Source organism: Crinia signifera, chromosome 9 (assembly GCF_055691185.1).
Source record: "Crinia signifera chromosome 9, ASM5569118v1, whole genome shotgun sequence".
Classification (NCBI taxonomy): Eukaryota; Metazoa; Chordata; class Amphibia; order Anura; family Myobatrachidae; genus Crinia; species Crinia signifera.
The window spans coordinates 2,244,018-2,259,640 of NC_139225.1; the positions used below are offsets into that span (position 1 = coordinate 2,244,018).

Consider the following 15,623-nt stretch of genomic DNA (forward strand, 5'->3'; position numbering starts at 1 on the left):
TGACCCAATACCCAGACTGTTATTTATTTGCTTAAGTGAAATCACTTATCACACATCGCTGCATGTGTATGGGGTCTCCATGGGTGATCTGGGAAATGGTGTACCCTAAATAGCTTAGCACACATCTCTACGTGTGTATGCCCCTTTAGAAGTGGGATTTGAAGCAGCAATAATACTGAATACAAAACCAGACATACTTTGCATTTCATTTTATTGCCCCTTTAAATCCCTCAGCCAGAACTGCCCACAATCAGTGGCTTTGAAAATACTTCTCTTTAACCTTGAAAATGTACCCCAACAGAACTAGTCTTCATGAGGGTATGCACCTGAGGTGGCTCAGCAGGGGGAGCCATGCCAAACCTGCCCTCCGAAATGCTGCCAAATATCACTGTTGGAACTCACTGTCTGTTGTAGCTTCCTTATTTCAATGTCCGAGTGCACTGTACCTCCACCTCTGTAAAGGACCCCATACACCAGAATGATGTGCACACGATCTGATCAAATTTGACGAATCTTGTGCAGAGCTCACAAGTTTTTAGGACTACACCGAATCACTGTATTCCTTGTTTCAATGACTGCAACAGTATCCATAGTGTAAAAACTGCCTCTCCATAACAGGCCTCAACAAATGCCCAACTCCCTCCGATTTTACTAATTTTTGAATAATGATAGGTAGGATCCCATAACTAGCAGTAGCCCAGGCACATACCAAAAAAAAAAAAAAAAAAAAAAAATGTGAGCAATTTATGTCCAAATTGGTGATGTTCCTGATCATTTGGCAATTGGGCTTAGATGGCAGACTGCTCGGTATGATGGCCAATAACGTACCAGAACATATTACCAGGCGAGACTGAACGCTTTGCGAGGCTCACAGTGGTGTACAAACAACCTGTCCAAACCAATTTCACATTGATGAACTGGAGAGCGGAGAACTGAACTTCACAATTCACTTCTGTAAGAAGTAACAACAGAAAGTGACAGTATATTTAAAAAGCATTGATGACGTTCAGAAAACAAAACTGAACACATAGGGGCAGATCAGAGAGTCTAGAGCAGTGGTTATCAACCTCGGTCCTCAGGACCGACCACACAGTGCATGTTTTCCATGTCTCCACACAGAATCACAAGTGAGATAATCAGCTCCACCTGTGGATCTTTTAAAATGTGTCAGCGAGTAATTAGTGCACCTGTGCACCTGCTGGGCGACCTACAAAACGTGAACTGTGTGGGGATCTTGAGGACTGAGGTTGAGAATCACTGGTCTAGATTGATAGCCTTTTTTATTAGAGATGTCTAAACAAAAAATATAAATTCTAGATTTGCTGTTGAATAATAGTTTGCAGTCAATTTAGATGTCAGCATGTAACTGCCCAGGGATGACAGACATGCAATTACACCGTCTAATTAACTCTTCTAGAGAGAGAGCAAAAAAATCCATAGTACATCGACGCTCCGGGTCATCTTGTCAATAGAAACTGTATGTGTCCATTCACCCTCTTACGGCCCTTGTTTACATCACTCTCGCTAAGTAAAAATGGGTAAAAATCCAATAATCTTTTGTCTAAGACAAAAACAAAAATATGACAGTAACAATCAATGCAGAAGTGAACGCCATTAATGCATATTTTGGGTAAAGGAATCCTGTTTACGCGACCAGTACAATTACAGATGAGAATAAAGGGCCAGAGCGGTCGATACAGGTACATTTGGAGTGTCAGATAGCTTCAACTTTACAAAGGCCGCATTAGGAGCAGAAACAGCGGGGGAAAGGCGATGACAACTATCTAGATCATTTATGCAACTACTGTCTCTCCCTCGCTTTTTAACATACCAAGAGAATCCACTGAGTAAAATGTAATACTGCGCAGAGAAATAGCATCGCTCCTTAAATATTTTATAAATCACATTAGCTTAGATTTTGTAGAGTATGGAAAGAAAATAATTAAAATCAGTGAGAAGCAGGACCTTAAAATGTAATCATAAGTAACATCAACTTTTATGAGAAAATTAAATCTTAAAGAGGAATGTTGGGGATAAAATCCTGCACATTCAGCGCTACAAGTTTTTGGTCGGCCGAAATATAAGCAACTTAAATGGATTCTCTGCAGATCAAAGTAATGCTGTGGGGAAGTTGTGAACATAATTATCAGTAACGACATTTACTTATGTAGAGAGCCAGCATCGGACTGAGACTTAGAGGACTCACTAAGGAATGCAGTGGTAGGGGCCCATATTTATGAGCGTGGCCAATCTCTAAAGGGGGTGTGACCAGCTCCCACAGAGGTGTGGCTAACCATTAGAGAGGGCATAGTCTGGGCCCCTTAAGAAAACTTTTTTGGGCTAAGCTGCGCTGCTGTATTATTTTATTATTTATTTATACAGCAGATTCCGTTACAGAGTCTTATATAGCGCAGCAGATTCCGTTACAGCGTCTTATATAGCGCAGCAGATTCCGTTACAGTGTCTTATATAGCGCAGCAGATTCCGTTACAGCGTCTTATATAGCGCAGCAGATTCCGTTACAGCGTCTTATATAGCGCAGCAGATTCCGTTACAGGGTCTTATATAGCGCAGCAGATTCCGTTACAGCGTCTTATATAGCGCAGCAGATTCCGTTACAGCGTCTTATATAGCGCAGCAGATTCCGTTACAGCGTCTTATATAGCGCAGCAGATTCCGTTGCGCTTTACAATTGGAAACAACAGTGATTAAACAAACTGTGTAGATACAAACCGACATGGAGGTAGGAGGGCCCTGCTCGCAAGCTTACAATCTATAGGGATAATAGGGGGGATACATAAGGATAGAATTCCATAGCATGGCAGTCCCATCAGATTACTAGACGGTCCTGATGTGTTGCAATTAGATATGAATGCTACTGGAGGTTGTGTGGGGGTCCTGAATATGATAAACTACCTGAAGAGGGGAGTTTTCAGGGAACGCTTGAAATTTTGCAGGCTAGAGGAGAGTATTAGCGTGCGTGGAAGGGCATTCCATAGGGTGGGTGCTGCCAAACAAAAATCCTGCAAGTGTAAGTGGGAGCGTGAGTAGGAGTAATGAGTGTGGATGAGAGACGCAGACGTCAGGTGGAGATATATTTTGAGATAAGTGAAGAGATATAAGTCGGTGTAGTCAGAGTGATGGCTTTGTATGTAAGTAGAAGTATGTTATACTGAATGCGGTAATATACAGGCAACGAATGGAGGGACTGACAGAGCGGATCAGCAGATGAACGTCTAGCCAGGAAGATCAGCCTAGCAGCTGCATTCAGCATGGATTGCAGTGGTGAGAGTCTGTTCTTGGGAAGACCGGTAAGGAGGCTATTGCAATAGTCAATGCGTGATCTAATGAGTGCATGGATTAGAGTTTTTGCAGTGTCTTGTGTAAGGTACGGACGAATTTTGGATATGTTTTTTAGATGCATGTAACATGATTTAGAGACAGATTGAATGTGAGGAATGAAGGACATTTCAGAGTCGAGGATGACCCCTAGGCAGCGAGCTTGTGGAGTAGGATTAATTGTTGTGTTCTCATAGATAGCGATATCAGGTTGGTAACTACTCTTGGCTGGTGGGAATATAATTAATTCTGTTTTGGAAATGTTGAGGTGGCGAGATGACATCAAAGATGATTTAGCAGAGACACAGAGCAATACTGGTGACAATTCTGGGGAGGATAGATAGATTTGAGTATCATCAGTGTACAGGTGATACTGAAATCCAAATAAGTTGATTAGTTTAATACCCCTTTTACACCAAAATCCCTGGTCGGACCCTGGTCTTTGAACATGGGAGTTTCCAGGGTTGGACCCAGCTTCATACCCCATTTACACAGCACTGTGACCCAGGTCGGACCCAGGTCTGCACCGTTTACACTGAACCTGGGTCAGCACTGCTTTTCCCTATGGATGACATTAAAAATGTCGTTTTTAGGATAAACTGCCATCCAACTTTCCCTCAATGATTTAAAATAAAAATTAAAAGACATGACTAGTTAGCACTGAAAAATGTTGGTTTTTTTATTTAGTAAAATATTTTTCAAAAAGTTTTATTCACTGCTCAAGCGCACATAGCGGTATAAAAGTGCAACATCTCCCATGTGCTCCCCCAGCCCCTTCCACTGCAGCAGCAGACCGAATCTCCCATGTGCTTCCCCCCCTCCCAAAAAAAAAAAAAATAATAATAATAATAATAATAATAATAATAATAATAATAATAATAATATAAATGATACTGCATCCAATTATCCAATTATGATTTCTGTGTGCACTGCCCGTATCCTTCCTGGCTGCTGTCTTTTGCTACTGCAGCGCACTGTGGAAAGGCGTCCAGCACTTCTGGTATCCTTTCAGCACTACCCAGATGTCCCAACCTGGGTTGGTACCATTTACACCGCCCACGACCCAGGTCCAACCAGTGTTCAACCCTGGTCAGGACCTGGGTAGGAGACCAGTGTTACTGGACCTTGGTTGACCCCTTTTACACCAACGGTGACCTGGGTCCGACCTGGGTTATTTCTTGGTGTAAAAGGGGTATAAATGAGGAGGTATAGATTGAGAAAAGCAGAGGACCTAACACTGAGCCTTGTGGTACTCCAGCGGACAGAGGTAGTGAGGAGGAGGTAGAATCAGAGAAGTGAACACTGAAAGAGCGATTAGATAGGTAGGAAGAGAACCAAGAAAGGGCTGTGTTCTGAAGACCTAGGGATTGTAGTGTTTGTATGAGAAGAGAGTGGTCAATGGTGTCAGAGGCAGCTGAGAGATCTAGAAAAATAAGAATTGAGAAATTGCCTTTAGACTTAGCAGTGGTCAGATCATTGACTACTTTAGTCAGTGGTTAGTGGAGTAGGAAGATAAGAAGAGTGCGGATACTTCATCCTCACTTGTGGGAGAAAGTGGCAAAGAGCTCAGAAAAGGAAGTAAACAAGTCACTGGCTGAGGAAGAGCATGCCATTTCATCTTGTGGGCTGCTTGTGTGTTCGGGCACCCAACCGGCGGAGCGCCCGAACACCGAGCCACTCCCAAACAGCCCAATGCCCTCCAAGCAGCCGGAAACAGCCGAAGGCAGCAGCAGCCCCAGGGGAGCAGAGGCTGCTGCAGAAGGCAGCCACTGCCCCTTCTGTGCTGAGTATTTCTGGGGCAGGACAAACTTGCCCTGGTAGGTTTGTCCTGCCCCAGGAAAACCCACAACTCAAGGGGTTAAATGACAAGGGGACAAATTATTGCATCTTATCAAAAAGGGGACATGCGAGAAGGGAATAAGCAAGCACAGAAGTTAAACATAATTAAAATCAGACCAACAACAGGTCACCTAGTCATTGTGGAGGCAGCCATTTATGGGTGGGACCAATACAGACATCACTGAGCCAAGAGGCACCCAATCATATCACCAGAATTATAGCTGCCTCCTATTTGCAGACATAGAACAGCTTTTATCTGGAGAGGGCAACATGCTGCATATCTGTCTCCAGAACCAGCCTACAAATGTCACCACAAGAAAGTGGTTAAGAAACAAGATTTGGTTGGCCATCTCTCACAATGACAGCTAGTTTCAGAACAGAGTTCTTAGACAGCCAGTGACATTTATGAGAATGCACCACGACGGTCTGTTGGTTTCCCGCACTCCAGAACAGGATTATTTCTAAGACACACACCCTCCCCCCCAGCTAGTGCCTTAAACCCTGCTGCTTATGTGGAGATACTAGAAGATAAGTGCTGAACATATGGGGAACATTAGCTCAGTATCAAATTCAGGCAGAATAGTTCCAATGGATGGCGCTCTAGAAAAGTACCATCTGTTGAGCACTGCGTTAGCCTGGTGAGCTGTAATCGTGTGAGCTTTATAAAGCGGTGTAATGAAAAGGCCGCAGGGTATCAGGTAATGCGCATTACAGAATCTGGTACTGACAAAAGAAATACAGAAATTCTGAAACTAAATTGTAAAAGCAGGTTTCTAGTTAAAGGAAGCCTTCAATACAGTGAGACGCTCAGACTCCGCTATCCGATTAGCGCACATTACACTATACAGTGTTAACGTACCTCGGCAACTCCCCAGTGGCTACATCCGATGCATCATATGTGATCCCATTTACAGCCCTGGGACACGACTGTATCATGTGTCCTGCTAAGGAAAGCCATCCACCCCCACAAAATCACTCAGTGTGTACAGTACGAACTAAGCATTTTCTGCATCACCGCTGTGCATACTTTCTGGGCAAAGACACTCAGTGTGTACAGTATGAACTGAGCATTTTCTGCATCACCGCTGTGCATACTTTCTGGGCAAAGACACTCAGTGTGTACAGTATGAACTGAGCATTTTCTGCATCACCGCTGTGCATACTTTCTGGGCAAACACACTCAGTGTGTACAGTATGAACGGAGCATTTTCTGCATCACCGCTGTGCATACTTTCTGGGCAAACACACTCAGTGTGTACAGTATGAACGGAGCATTTTCTGCATCACCGCTGTGCATACTTTCTGGGCAAACACACTCAGTGTGTACAGTATGAACGGAGCATTTTCTGCATCACCGCTGTGCATACTTTCTGGGCAAAGACACTCAGTGTGTACAGTATGAACTGAGCATTTTCTGCATCACCGCTGTGCATACTTTCTGGGCAAAGACACTCAGTGTGTACAGTATGAACTGAGCATTTTCTGCATCACCGCTGTGCATACTTTCTGGGCAAAGACACTCAGTGTGTACAGTATGAACTGAGCATTTTCTGCATCACCGCTGCGCATACTTTCTGGGCAAAGACACTCAGTGTGTACAGTATGAACTGAGCATTTTCTGCATCACCGCTGCGCATACTTTCTGGGCAAACACACTCAGTGTGTACAGTATGAACTGAGCATTTTCTGCATCACCGCTGCGCATACTTTCTGGGCAAACACACTCAGTGTGTACAGTATGTACTGAGCATTTTCTGCATCACCGCTGCGCATACTTTCTGGGCAAAGACACTCAGTGTGTACAGTATGAACTGAGCATTTTCTGCATCACCGCTGTGCATACTTTCTGGGCAAAGACACTCAGTGTGTACAGTATGAACTGAGCATTTTCTGCATCACCGCTGTGCATACTTTCTGGGCAAACACACTCAGTGTGTACAGTATGAACTGAGCATTTTCTGCATCACCGCTGTGCATACTTTCTGGGCAAACACACTCAGTGTGTACAGTATGAACTGAGCATTTTCTGCATCACCGCTGTGCATACTTTCTGGGCAAAGACACTCAGTGTGTACAGTATGTACTGAGCATTTTCTGCATCACCGCTGCGCATACTTTCTGGGCAAAGACACTCAGTGTGTACAGTATGAACTGAGCATTTTCTGCATCACCGCTGCGCATACTTTCTGGGCAAACACACTCAGTGTGTACAGTATGAACTGAGCATTTTCTGCATCACCGCTGTGCATACTTTCTGGGCAAACACACTCAGTGTGTACAGTATGAACTGAGCATTTTCTGCATCACCGCTGTGCATACTTTCTGGGCAAAGACACTCAGTGTGTACAGTATGTACTGAGCATTTTCTGCATCACCGCTGTGCATACTTCCTGGGCAAACACACTCAGTGTGTACAGTATGTACTGAGCATTTTCTGCATCACCGCTGCGCATACTTTCTGGGCAAAGACACTCAGTGTGTACAGTATGAACTGAGCATTTTCTGCATCACCGCTGCGCATACTTTCTGGGCAAGGACACTGTGTGTACAGAATGAACTGAGCATTTTCTGCATCACCGCTGTGCATACTTTCTGTGTGTATGCATCTTGAGACCAGAGATCACAAATGGGTAAATACCTAGCACTTATTTTACCCTAAACTGCAGAACGAAGTTTTACAAATTCAGCGGGTCCACAGAGACGCACTCTGCAGCAGCAAATCCTGTAGAGCAGGAGGCTGGCACCGAAGAGCCCGATAGGTGGCTGTAGAACCCAGAACTGATACTGGCAAGAACAAGACCCGTTTCATCTCACCCCTCCCTATCCCTGACCCCTCTCACACCCCCCAATCTCACCTCACCACACCACATCACCATCCTTGCCCTGTCACCTTACCCCCCCCCCCTCTAACCTCACCCCACCATCTGACCCCTTCTTTCACCCCCTTAAAAGCATAATATCTGATAGGACCCAGAAACACAGGAGTAGGACCCCAACTTTATAAAGTGAGGGGTACCCGGGATTCACATTTTTTCACTGAGTACAATCACTAAAGACGTGGCAGAATATGACAGTGTGTATGACACATCTTCACCCCTACATTACGCATGATGTTGGGATACCGCTATATATGTGAGCTATGTACACCAAACTGACATGCGATATTACATTGCATTTAATTGAATACCCCAAACAGTCTAAGTTCAATCATGTAAATGCATACCATGATACCCATTAGCCATATGAAGTGCTCAAAAACTGGTGCGTGGATTTCACAATGTAATCTACAGAAAAGTTAGACCGTAACGGGAACAAGCAGGTGTAATATGGAGAACAAAGCAGAACATGACCGAAGAGTTGCTCAACCTGGCCTAATATTACACTTTGTAGCATTTGTCTTTATTAAACGAAGTTGTTTTTTATTTTACTCCACATGTTGACTGAAAGAACACACTTAACCTTTTGACAAGGAAAGCTATCCACAATCATATTATATATGGCTGACATATTACACTTATCACTTTGTCATCACAGTTCCACATAACGGATCGATTTGAGTCTTTTGACAGATGACAACAGAGCCAATAAGGCAATAATGTAGGTTTTAATCGTATTTATGGTGGTCGGCTTAGAGGCAGGTAATGGAATGGTTTTCATTCTGAGTTGTCAGGATTGCTGGGCTTCACATAGCGTAATTCAATGACACAGCTTTCGAAAATACATGAATCACGGACTTGTATACACTAAACAGACAGACAGCAAAGGTGGCGTGACTGAGGGATCATAGAAATATCAAATGAAACAAGTTACACTTCTATAAACAGCAACAGTAGGAATAGAAAGAAAAAGTATACACTTGGGTGGTATTCAATGATGTCCAGATTATTCGGCTAGCTTTTAACCGACAATTATCCAGGATACTCAACTATGTTCCTATAAAATGAATAATCATTGACCTCCTTGTAATGAAGTTTTAGTGGTATTGTAATGAAGCATTAAAGACCCGTTGTAATGGCGTAAACAAGGCTGCATTACTTCTTGCCAAAAACAAAAAAAGGCTTTGACTACTTCTACCTTAAAAAAAAACAAAGTGACCGCTTTAAGGACTTAACACCATCCCCAATATATTCTACAGTAAAGACTTCTTTGCTTTGGAAATACTTAATTATTATCTATAGATATTCTGATCTGAAGGAGCCGCTGACACCGTTTAGGAGGCGGGGAAACGCGCCATCATCATCTAAACCCGACTGAAATATAAGGAGGCTCTGCCAGGAACCTGCACCTCTGGCAATTTAAACATACCCCCAGCACCATCACCAATGTGTTACTGCTGAACACAAACTTCAATATACAGGGAACGCCACACTGCAGGAACCCGGAAAGGGACCTGTTCTCTGTCTGGCCAGATAGGATACAGTAAGAGACTATTTATTTTCATTCATTCATTCATTCATTTTTTCATCAGTACATATTATTTTTACAAAAGGACAAATTAAGATGGCTCTTTAGAATATTCAGGTCGAGCTTAATGTTTAGAGAAATTCTCATACCCATTTATCGATAATCATCGATAGATTTCTATATATCTATATTTTCTCGACTGTATCGGGAGACAGTTCCCTCCCTTATCTATTTAGTCAATTTGTTAAGGAAAATGTTGAAAATGGTATTTGAACCTCATTGTCATTACTCCTATGTCACCATCCATTGTTGGATGTATTGCATTATTATTTTGTTTTATTGAGGCTCAATAAAAACATTTGGGGAAAAAAATGGCTCTTTAATACTTAATTCAAGGCACCTTAACAAAGGTTATTGCTAATCAGCTGTTAAAACGGTCTAAGTCCATCAGTCTGGATATGTCTTTTAATTGTCTATTCAATGTTTGTTTGTGATATATAATATTTTGGTACTTGTTTCCTAGCACGGCCACAATCGCGGGCATCGGGTGTAATTTCTAGTGGTCTGCGACGCGACCGACGCGATGCCCCCGATTTTCCCATTGAAATGCATTGTAAAAAGTCAAAATCGCGTCGGTCGCGTCGTATGCGGCTAAAAAAGGCTTAAATGGTCCAGAAGCGATGCCCCCGATTTCCCATAGGAAACAATGTTAAATGCCTCAATTTACCCGCGATGCCCACGATTTCCCATAGGAAACAATGTTAAATGCCTCAATTTCACCAAATCATCATAGGAAACAATGGTAAATGGGCCAGAAACCCCCAAAAACACCCCTGAACAGTGAAATGTCCCCCGAAAAGTAGTTTACGCCACCCCACGATCAACGCGAACCCGAAGCGTGGCGAGCGCAGCGAGCCCGCGAGGGGCGGCGGTACGCGTCCTCCGACCTTTTCATACCCCCACTATCCACGTTGGCGTGGAGTTGAGAATAGAATAGTGTGGTGAGCGCAGCGAGCCACCGAGCACGAAGCGTGGCGAGCGAGCGCAGCGAGCCCCGCGAGGGGACGCGGATACCTTCACAGGTAAACGCGTCCCTTCGCGGGCTTCACAGGTATCCGCGTGCGCTCGCCACACTATTCTATTCTCAACTCCACGCCGACGTGGATAGTGGGGGTATGAAAAGTTCGGAGGACGCGTACCGCTGCGCTCGCCACGCTTCGGGTTCGCGTTGATCGTGGGGTGGCGTAAACTACTTTTGGGGGGACATTTCACTGTTCAGGGGTGTTTTGGGGGGTTTCTGGACCATTTACCATTGTTCCCTATGATGATTTGGGTAAATTGAGCCATTTAACATTGTTTCCTATGGGAAATCGCGGGCGATTTTTACTCACGATGCCCACGATCATGATCGTTGTGGCCGTGCTAGGAAACAAGTACCAATATTTTTTAATATCTTCACTGACCAGTGAATTCATTTTGTTGAGTAAATAGAAGCAAAATGTTATATATATTGTTTTGTTTTCAGCGCGGTTCTTATCTGTTTGTTCATTACCTATAGTCAGCAATGGAGAGCAGCTACGCTTCCAGGGCTTTGCTGGATCCATGCCGAGATAAGCCGCTAGGTGAATATATTGACAGCTGCCATACATGCCCATTTCCCAATGACCCTTCGCCCACAGGGATAAAGTATGCCAGTAAGGGGGATATTGCTGCATGTCAGGTAGGTATTGATGAGCATCAGTATCACTGTGGGGAACCGTGACACAAACATAAAACCACTGGTCGTTAGAGTTTATTAATAGCTATACCCATTCGTATAACAAATAATTAGCCTGATGGGTATCAGTCATTGAGTCGACCATTGAAGGTCAACAGCCCTTTGGTAGACACCTGAAACAGGCCGACATAGCTAAGGATGACAGGGTGAAAAGGTCAAGTGTCAAATGGTCACCATGAGTTTTTCAAGCATTTTTGTCCCGAATGTCCACATAGGTGACATGGACACCGTCTAAGTGTACCGTGTCCCGTTGCATTGCTCGCGGTGCATCCCTGCGCACGACACCATTTAATTCTCCCACAATGCCGTAGTGGATGGTAGGGCATGAAATACCGCAGCTCGGCACAAAAACAAAATTGTGGAAATTCCTGTCGACCTATTGACCCTGTCCTCCTATTACACATTTGGCATGTCAACATAGTGACCGCATCCCAGTCTGATAAGCAGACCAGAACTGAAACAAAAGCCGTTTCCTATTGACCAACTTGTTTCACGTAATTCGATTTAGACAATTGTGACTTGTCCCAACAAAGGTGAACTCTTGCTAGCTACAAAGGGAGCAAATATTGGATATAAGGGTTATGTTGGTGTACACAAAGTTGACATCTAAAACGAACACTGACTTTTTCACTATGTCAACAGGTCATTCTGTCATTTTCCAGCTGTGTTGACATAATGAATGAAAACAGGTAATTATCCTTTTGCTGCATCCAGAGAAATCTTTAGTAAAGAAAACTTCTCAATAAAAAATAAATTGTTCCATATATTTAGATCTTCAGAAGTACAGGTCAAGATTAACCCATGAACGAAGCTGCTCCGCAGAAAACGCACCTTGCACATAAAGGCCAAACCCATCCTTACAATCAATGGAATGCATCGGTAACCCAGGCGATAAGACTCATTACCCAGCAGTGGTAACACAGCAAACCTCAGGATATAAACATTTACTTACCGTGCTCCACAAAAACATTGCAATGAGGGCCGCCATGCCTGGCGGAGTCTTTTTTCCCGACTCCTTTGATAAAGGGTAAGGCAGGCAGACTTGGCCTCCTCTGGTCCCCGAGCACTTTTCCAGGCTGCTGACCCATAGGATGAGCAGAGTTTGCAAAAAGAAAACAAAAACGTAAACAAATCTGTTTATTTCGGCCGTCACTGCGTTTCCTTGTATTCACAGCATCCAAAAAGTTGACTGGTCAACAATGCGACTTAAGTTTAAGTGAGGCTAGGAGTTAAAAAAAAAAAAAAAGCTATACATATATATATATATATATATGCACATGCGGAACAGCTTCTTCCGCCCAGTCTATGGAGTCACTTGGGAAGACGGATGTGGTTTGTGGGTTATGCAGACTACCCCATTTCAGTCCTGGAGACCACAGGGTATTGGCAAATGTTCATGAGATTAAACCAGCTTGGTGCATAAATCAGGTAATAAGAGGATACAACACTCAGGGGGGCCCTATGGCAGTCATGGCACAGGGGCCACACAATACAGATCAGACTCCAAGTAGGAGGAGGGGGTCCCTGGTGTCACAGGGGGGTCAGGGTGCCCTGAGGACATGGACTAGCCTTCTAGCAGCGGTGTTGTGAGAGAGGTATCCCCGCTGTCACCTCCTTGGTCATCCCCAGGGCTGGGGGGCTCACCGGTCCATTGGATACACCGTTATATTGGGGAGATTTAGCGGAAGGTTCGCATGCGTAGGGTCACCGGAGCGAGCTCCCCCTCGGTCCGCCCGTACCGTTCCCCGATAACACAGGAGAAGCGGTGACAGGACGCGGTGACCCCCTAAATCTCAGCAGCCGGGAGATACAGCCCTGACCGCCGCCATGTTGGGCCCTGGCCGCTTCTGCTTCTGCTGCCCTGGGAGACGCTGTGACGTACGTGACGTCACTTCCGCGTACAGGTTGGCTGCGCTGGCTGCACCTAGGTAACTGCTACTCCTGCACATGCGCAGTGTACGCCCAGTGTGACTGCTCTGTGCTCTGCCCTGTGTACAAGCCAGGGACTCGGGCAGTCAGTCAGTCTGCTGGAATGGGACACTTGGAAACTTTGTAGTACAACTATCATAATCATTCATGCTTCATACAATCATAATACATACATACATATATACATACATACATACATATATACATACACACACACATATACATACATACACACACATATACACACATATACATACATACATACATACATACATACATACATACATACACACACATATACATACATACATACATACATACATACATACATACATACATACATACACACACATATACATACATACACACACATATACATACATACATACATACATACATTCATACACATATACATACATACACATATACATACACATATACATACATACATACATACATACACACACATATATATACATACATACACATATACATACACATACATATACATACACATATACATACATACACACATACATACATACATACATACATACATACACAAACACACACATTCACTTTCCACTGAAGTGCTGCAATAATACAGATTCTACACCTTAGTCAGGGATGGATTTTGGCAGTAATTCTGTCTGGGAACCCTTATTGCGTGTTTTTTGATCAGGTTTTCACGCATTCCCTTAGTGTATTTCTTATTCACAGTTTCTTATATAGTGCACACATATTCCGCAGCGCTGTACAGAGAATATTATTACGGTACCAGTTATTTATATAGCGCACACATATTCCGCAGCGCTGTACAGAGATTATTATTACCAGTTATTATATAGCGCACACATATTCCGCAGCGCTGTACAGAGACTATTATTACCAGTTATTATATAGCGCACACATATTCCGCAACGCTGTACAGAGAATATTATTACCAGTTATTTATATAGCGCACACATATTCCGCAGCGCTGAAAACAGAATATTATTACCAGTTATTTATATAGCGCACACCTATTCCACAGCGCTGTACAGAGATTATTATTACCAGTTATTTATATAGCGCACACATAATCCGCAGTGCTGTACAGAGAATATTATTACCAGTTATTATATAGCGCACACATATTCCACAGTGCTGTACAGAGACTATTATTACCAGTTATTATATAGCGCACACATATTCCGCAGCGCTGTACAGATATTATTATTATTACCAGTTATTATATAGCGCACACATATTCCGCAGCGCTGTACAGAGATTATTATTACCAGTTATTATATAGCGCACACATATTCCGCAGCGCTGTACAGAGATTATTATTACCAGTTATTATATAGCGCACACATATTCCGCAGCGCTGTACAGAGATAACCAGTTATTATATAGCGCACACATATTCCGCAGCGCTGTACAGAGACTATTATTACCAGTTATTATATAGTGCACACATATTCCGCAGCACTGTACAGAGACTATTATTACCAGTTATTATATAGCGCACACATATTCAGCAGCGCTGTACAGAGACTATTATTACCAGTTATTATATAGTGCACACATATTCCGCAGCGCTGTACAGAGACTATTATTACCAGTTATTATATAGTGCACACATATTCCGCAGCGCTGTACAGAGATTAGTATTACCAGTTATTATATAGCGCACACATATTCCGCAGCACTGTACAGAGAATATTATTACCAGTTATTTATATAGACAGTTATTTACACACACATTCCGCAGCGCATTTATTCTATGGTTAATTTTTTGGGGAAACCAATTGACCTACCAGTATATTTTTGGACTGTGGGAGGAAACCAGAGTACCCAAAATAAACCCATGCAAGCACGGAGAGAATATACAAACTCCGCACAGTTAGGGCCATGGTGGGAATGGAACCCATGAAGTGTAAGCACCTGAGGGAAGACCACCAGCCTGCCCCCTAACTCTGTTGCCCCGCCGGCTATTTATTCATAATACGTTCCCCCCCCCCCCCCCCCCCCGGCTGATTACGTCAGCTGCTACGCAGGGAGCCGCTGGGCGGAAGTTCGGGGCCCCGATGCCCAGCCAGTGAATATGAGCTGTCAGAGGCTCAGGGCGTTACCTGGCAACGTCCACGACGCTCTCCTACAGAGTCACGTCCGCCGCCCGTCCGTGGTTTGCCAGCACCCGGACGGTGGCGGCTAACATGACGTCAGCACTGTGAGGCAGTAATGCTAACCATTACACCGCCCATACTGCCCTGCAGCACGGACTGAAGATGCACATGTGCGGTATTGAATACCGATATGGTAATGATATTATTTTTAACATTTCTACTTC

The 15,623-nt window shown here is 43.8% G+C and overlaps 1 protein-coding gene across 3 annotated transcripts in view; it reads right to left on the reverse strand.

Annotated features, from left to right (window-relative positions):
* ABL1 (ABL proto-oncogene 1, non-receptor tyrosine kinase) overlaps positions 1 to 13,250 on the reverse strand; it is a 176,869-nt gene extending 163,619 nt beyond the window's left edge. For 2 of the 3 annotated variants that reach the window (XM_083160876.1, XM_083160875.1), the window contains exon 1: positions 12,312 to 13,249. In XM_083160876.1, coding sequence (XP_083017002.1) covers positions 12,312 to 12,447 — 136 coding nt within the window. In that variant the 5' untranslated portion in view covers positions 12,448 to 13,249. Of the gene's footprint in view, positions 1 to 12,311 lie in introns of all 3 variants that reach the window. The other variant, XM_083160872.1, reaches the window with a different exon arrangement.
* Positions 13,251 to 15,623: the final 2,373 nt, after the last annotated feature.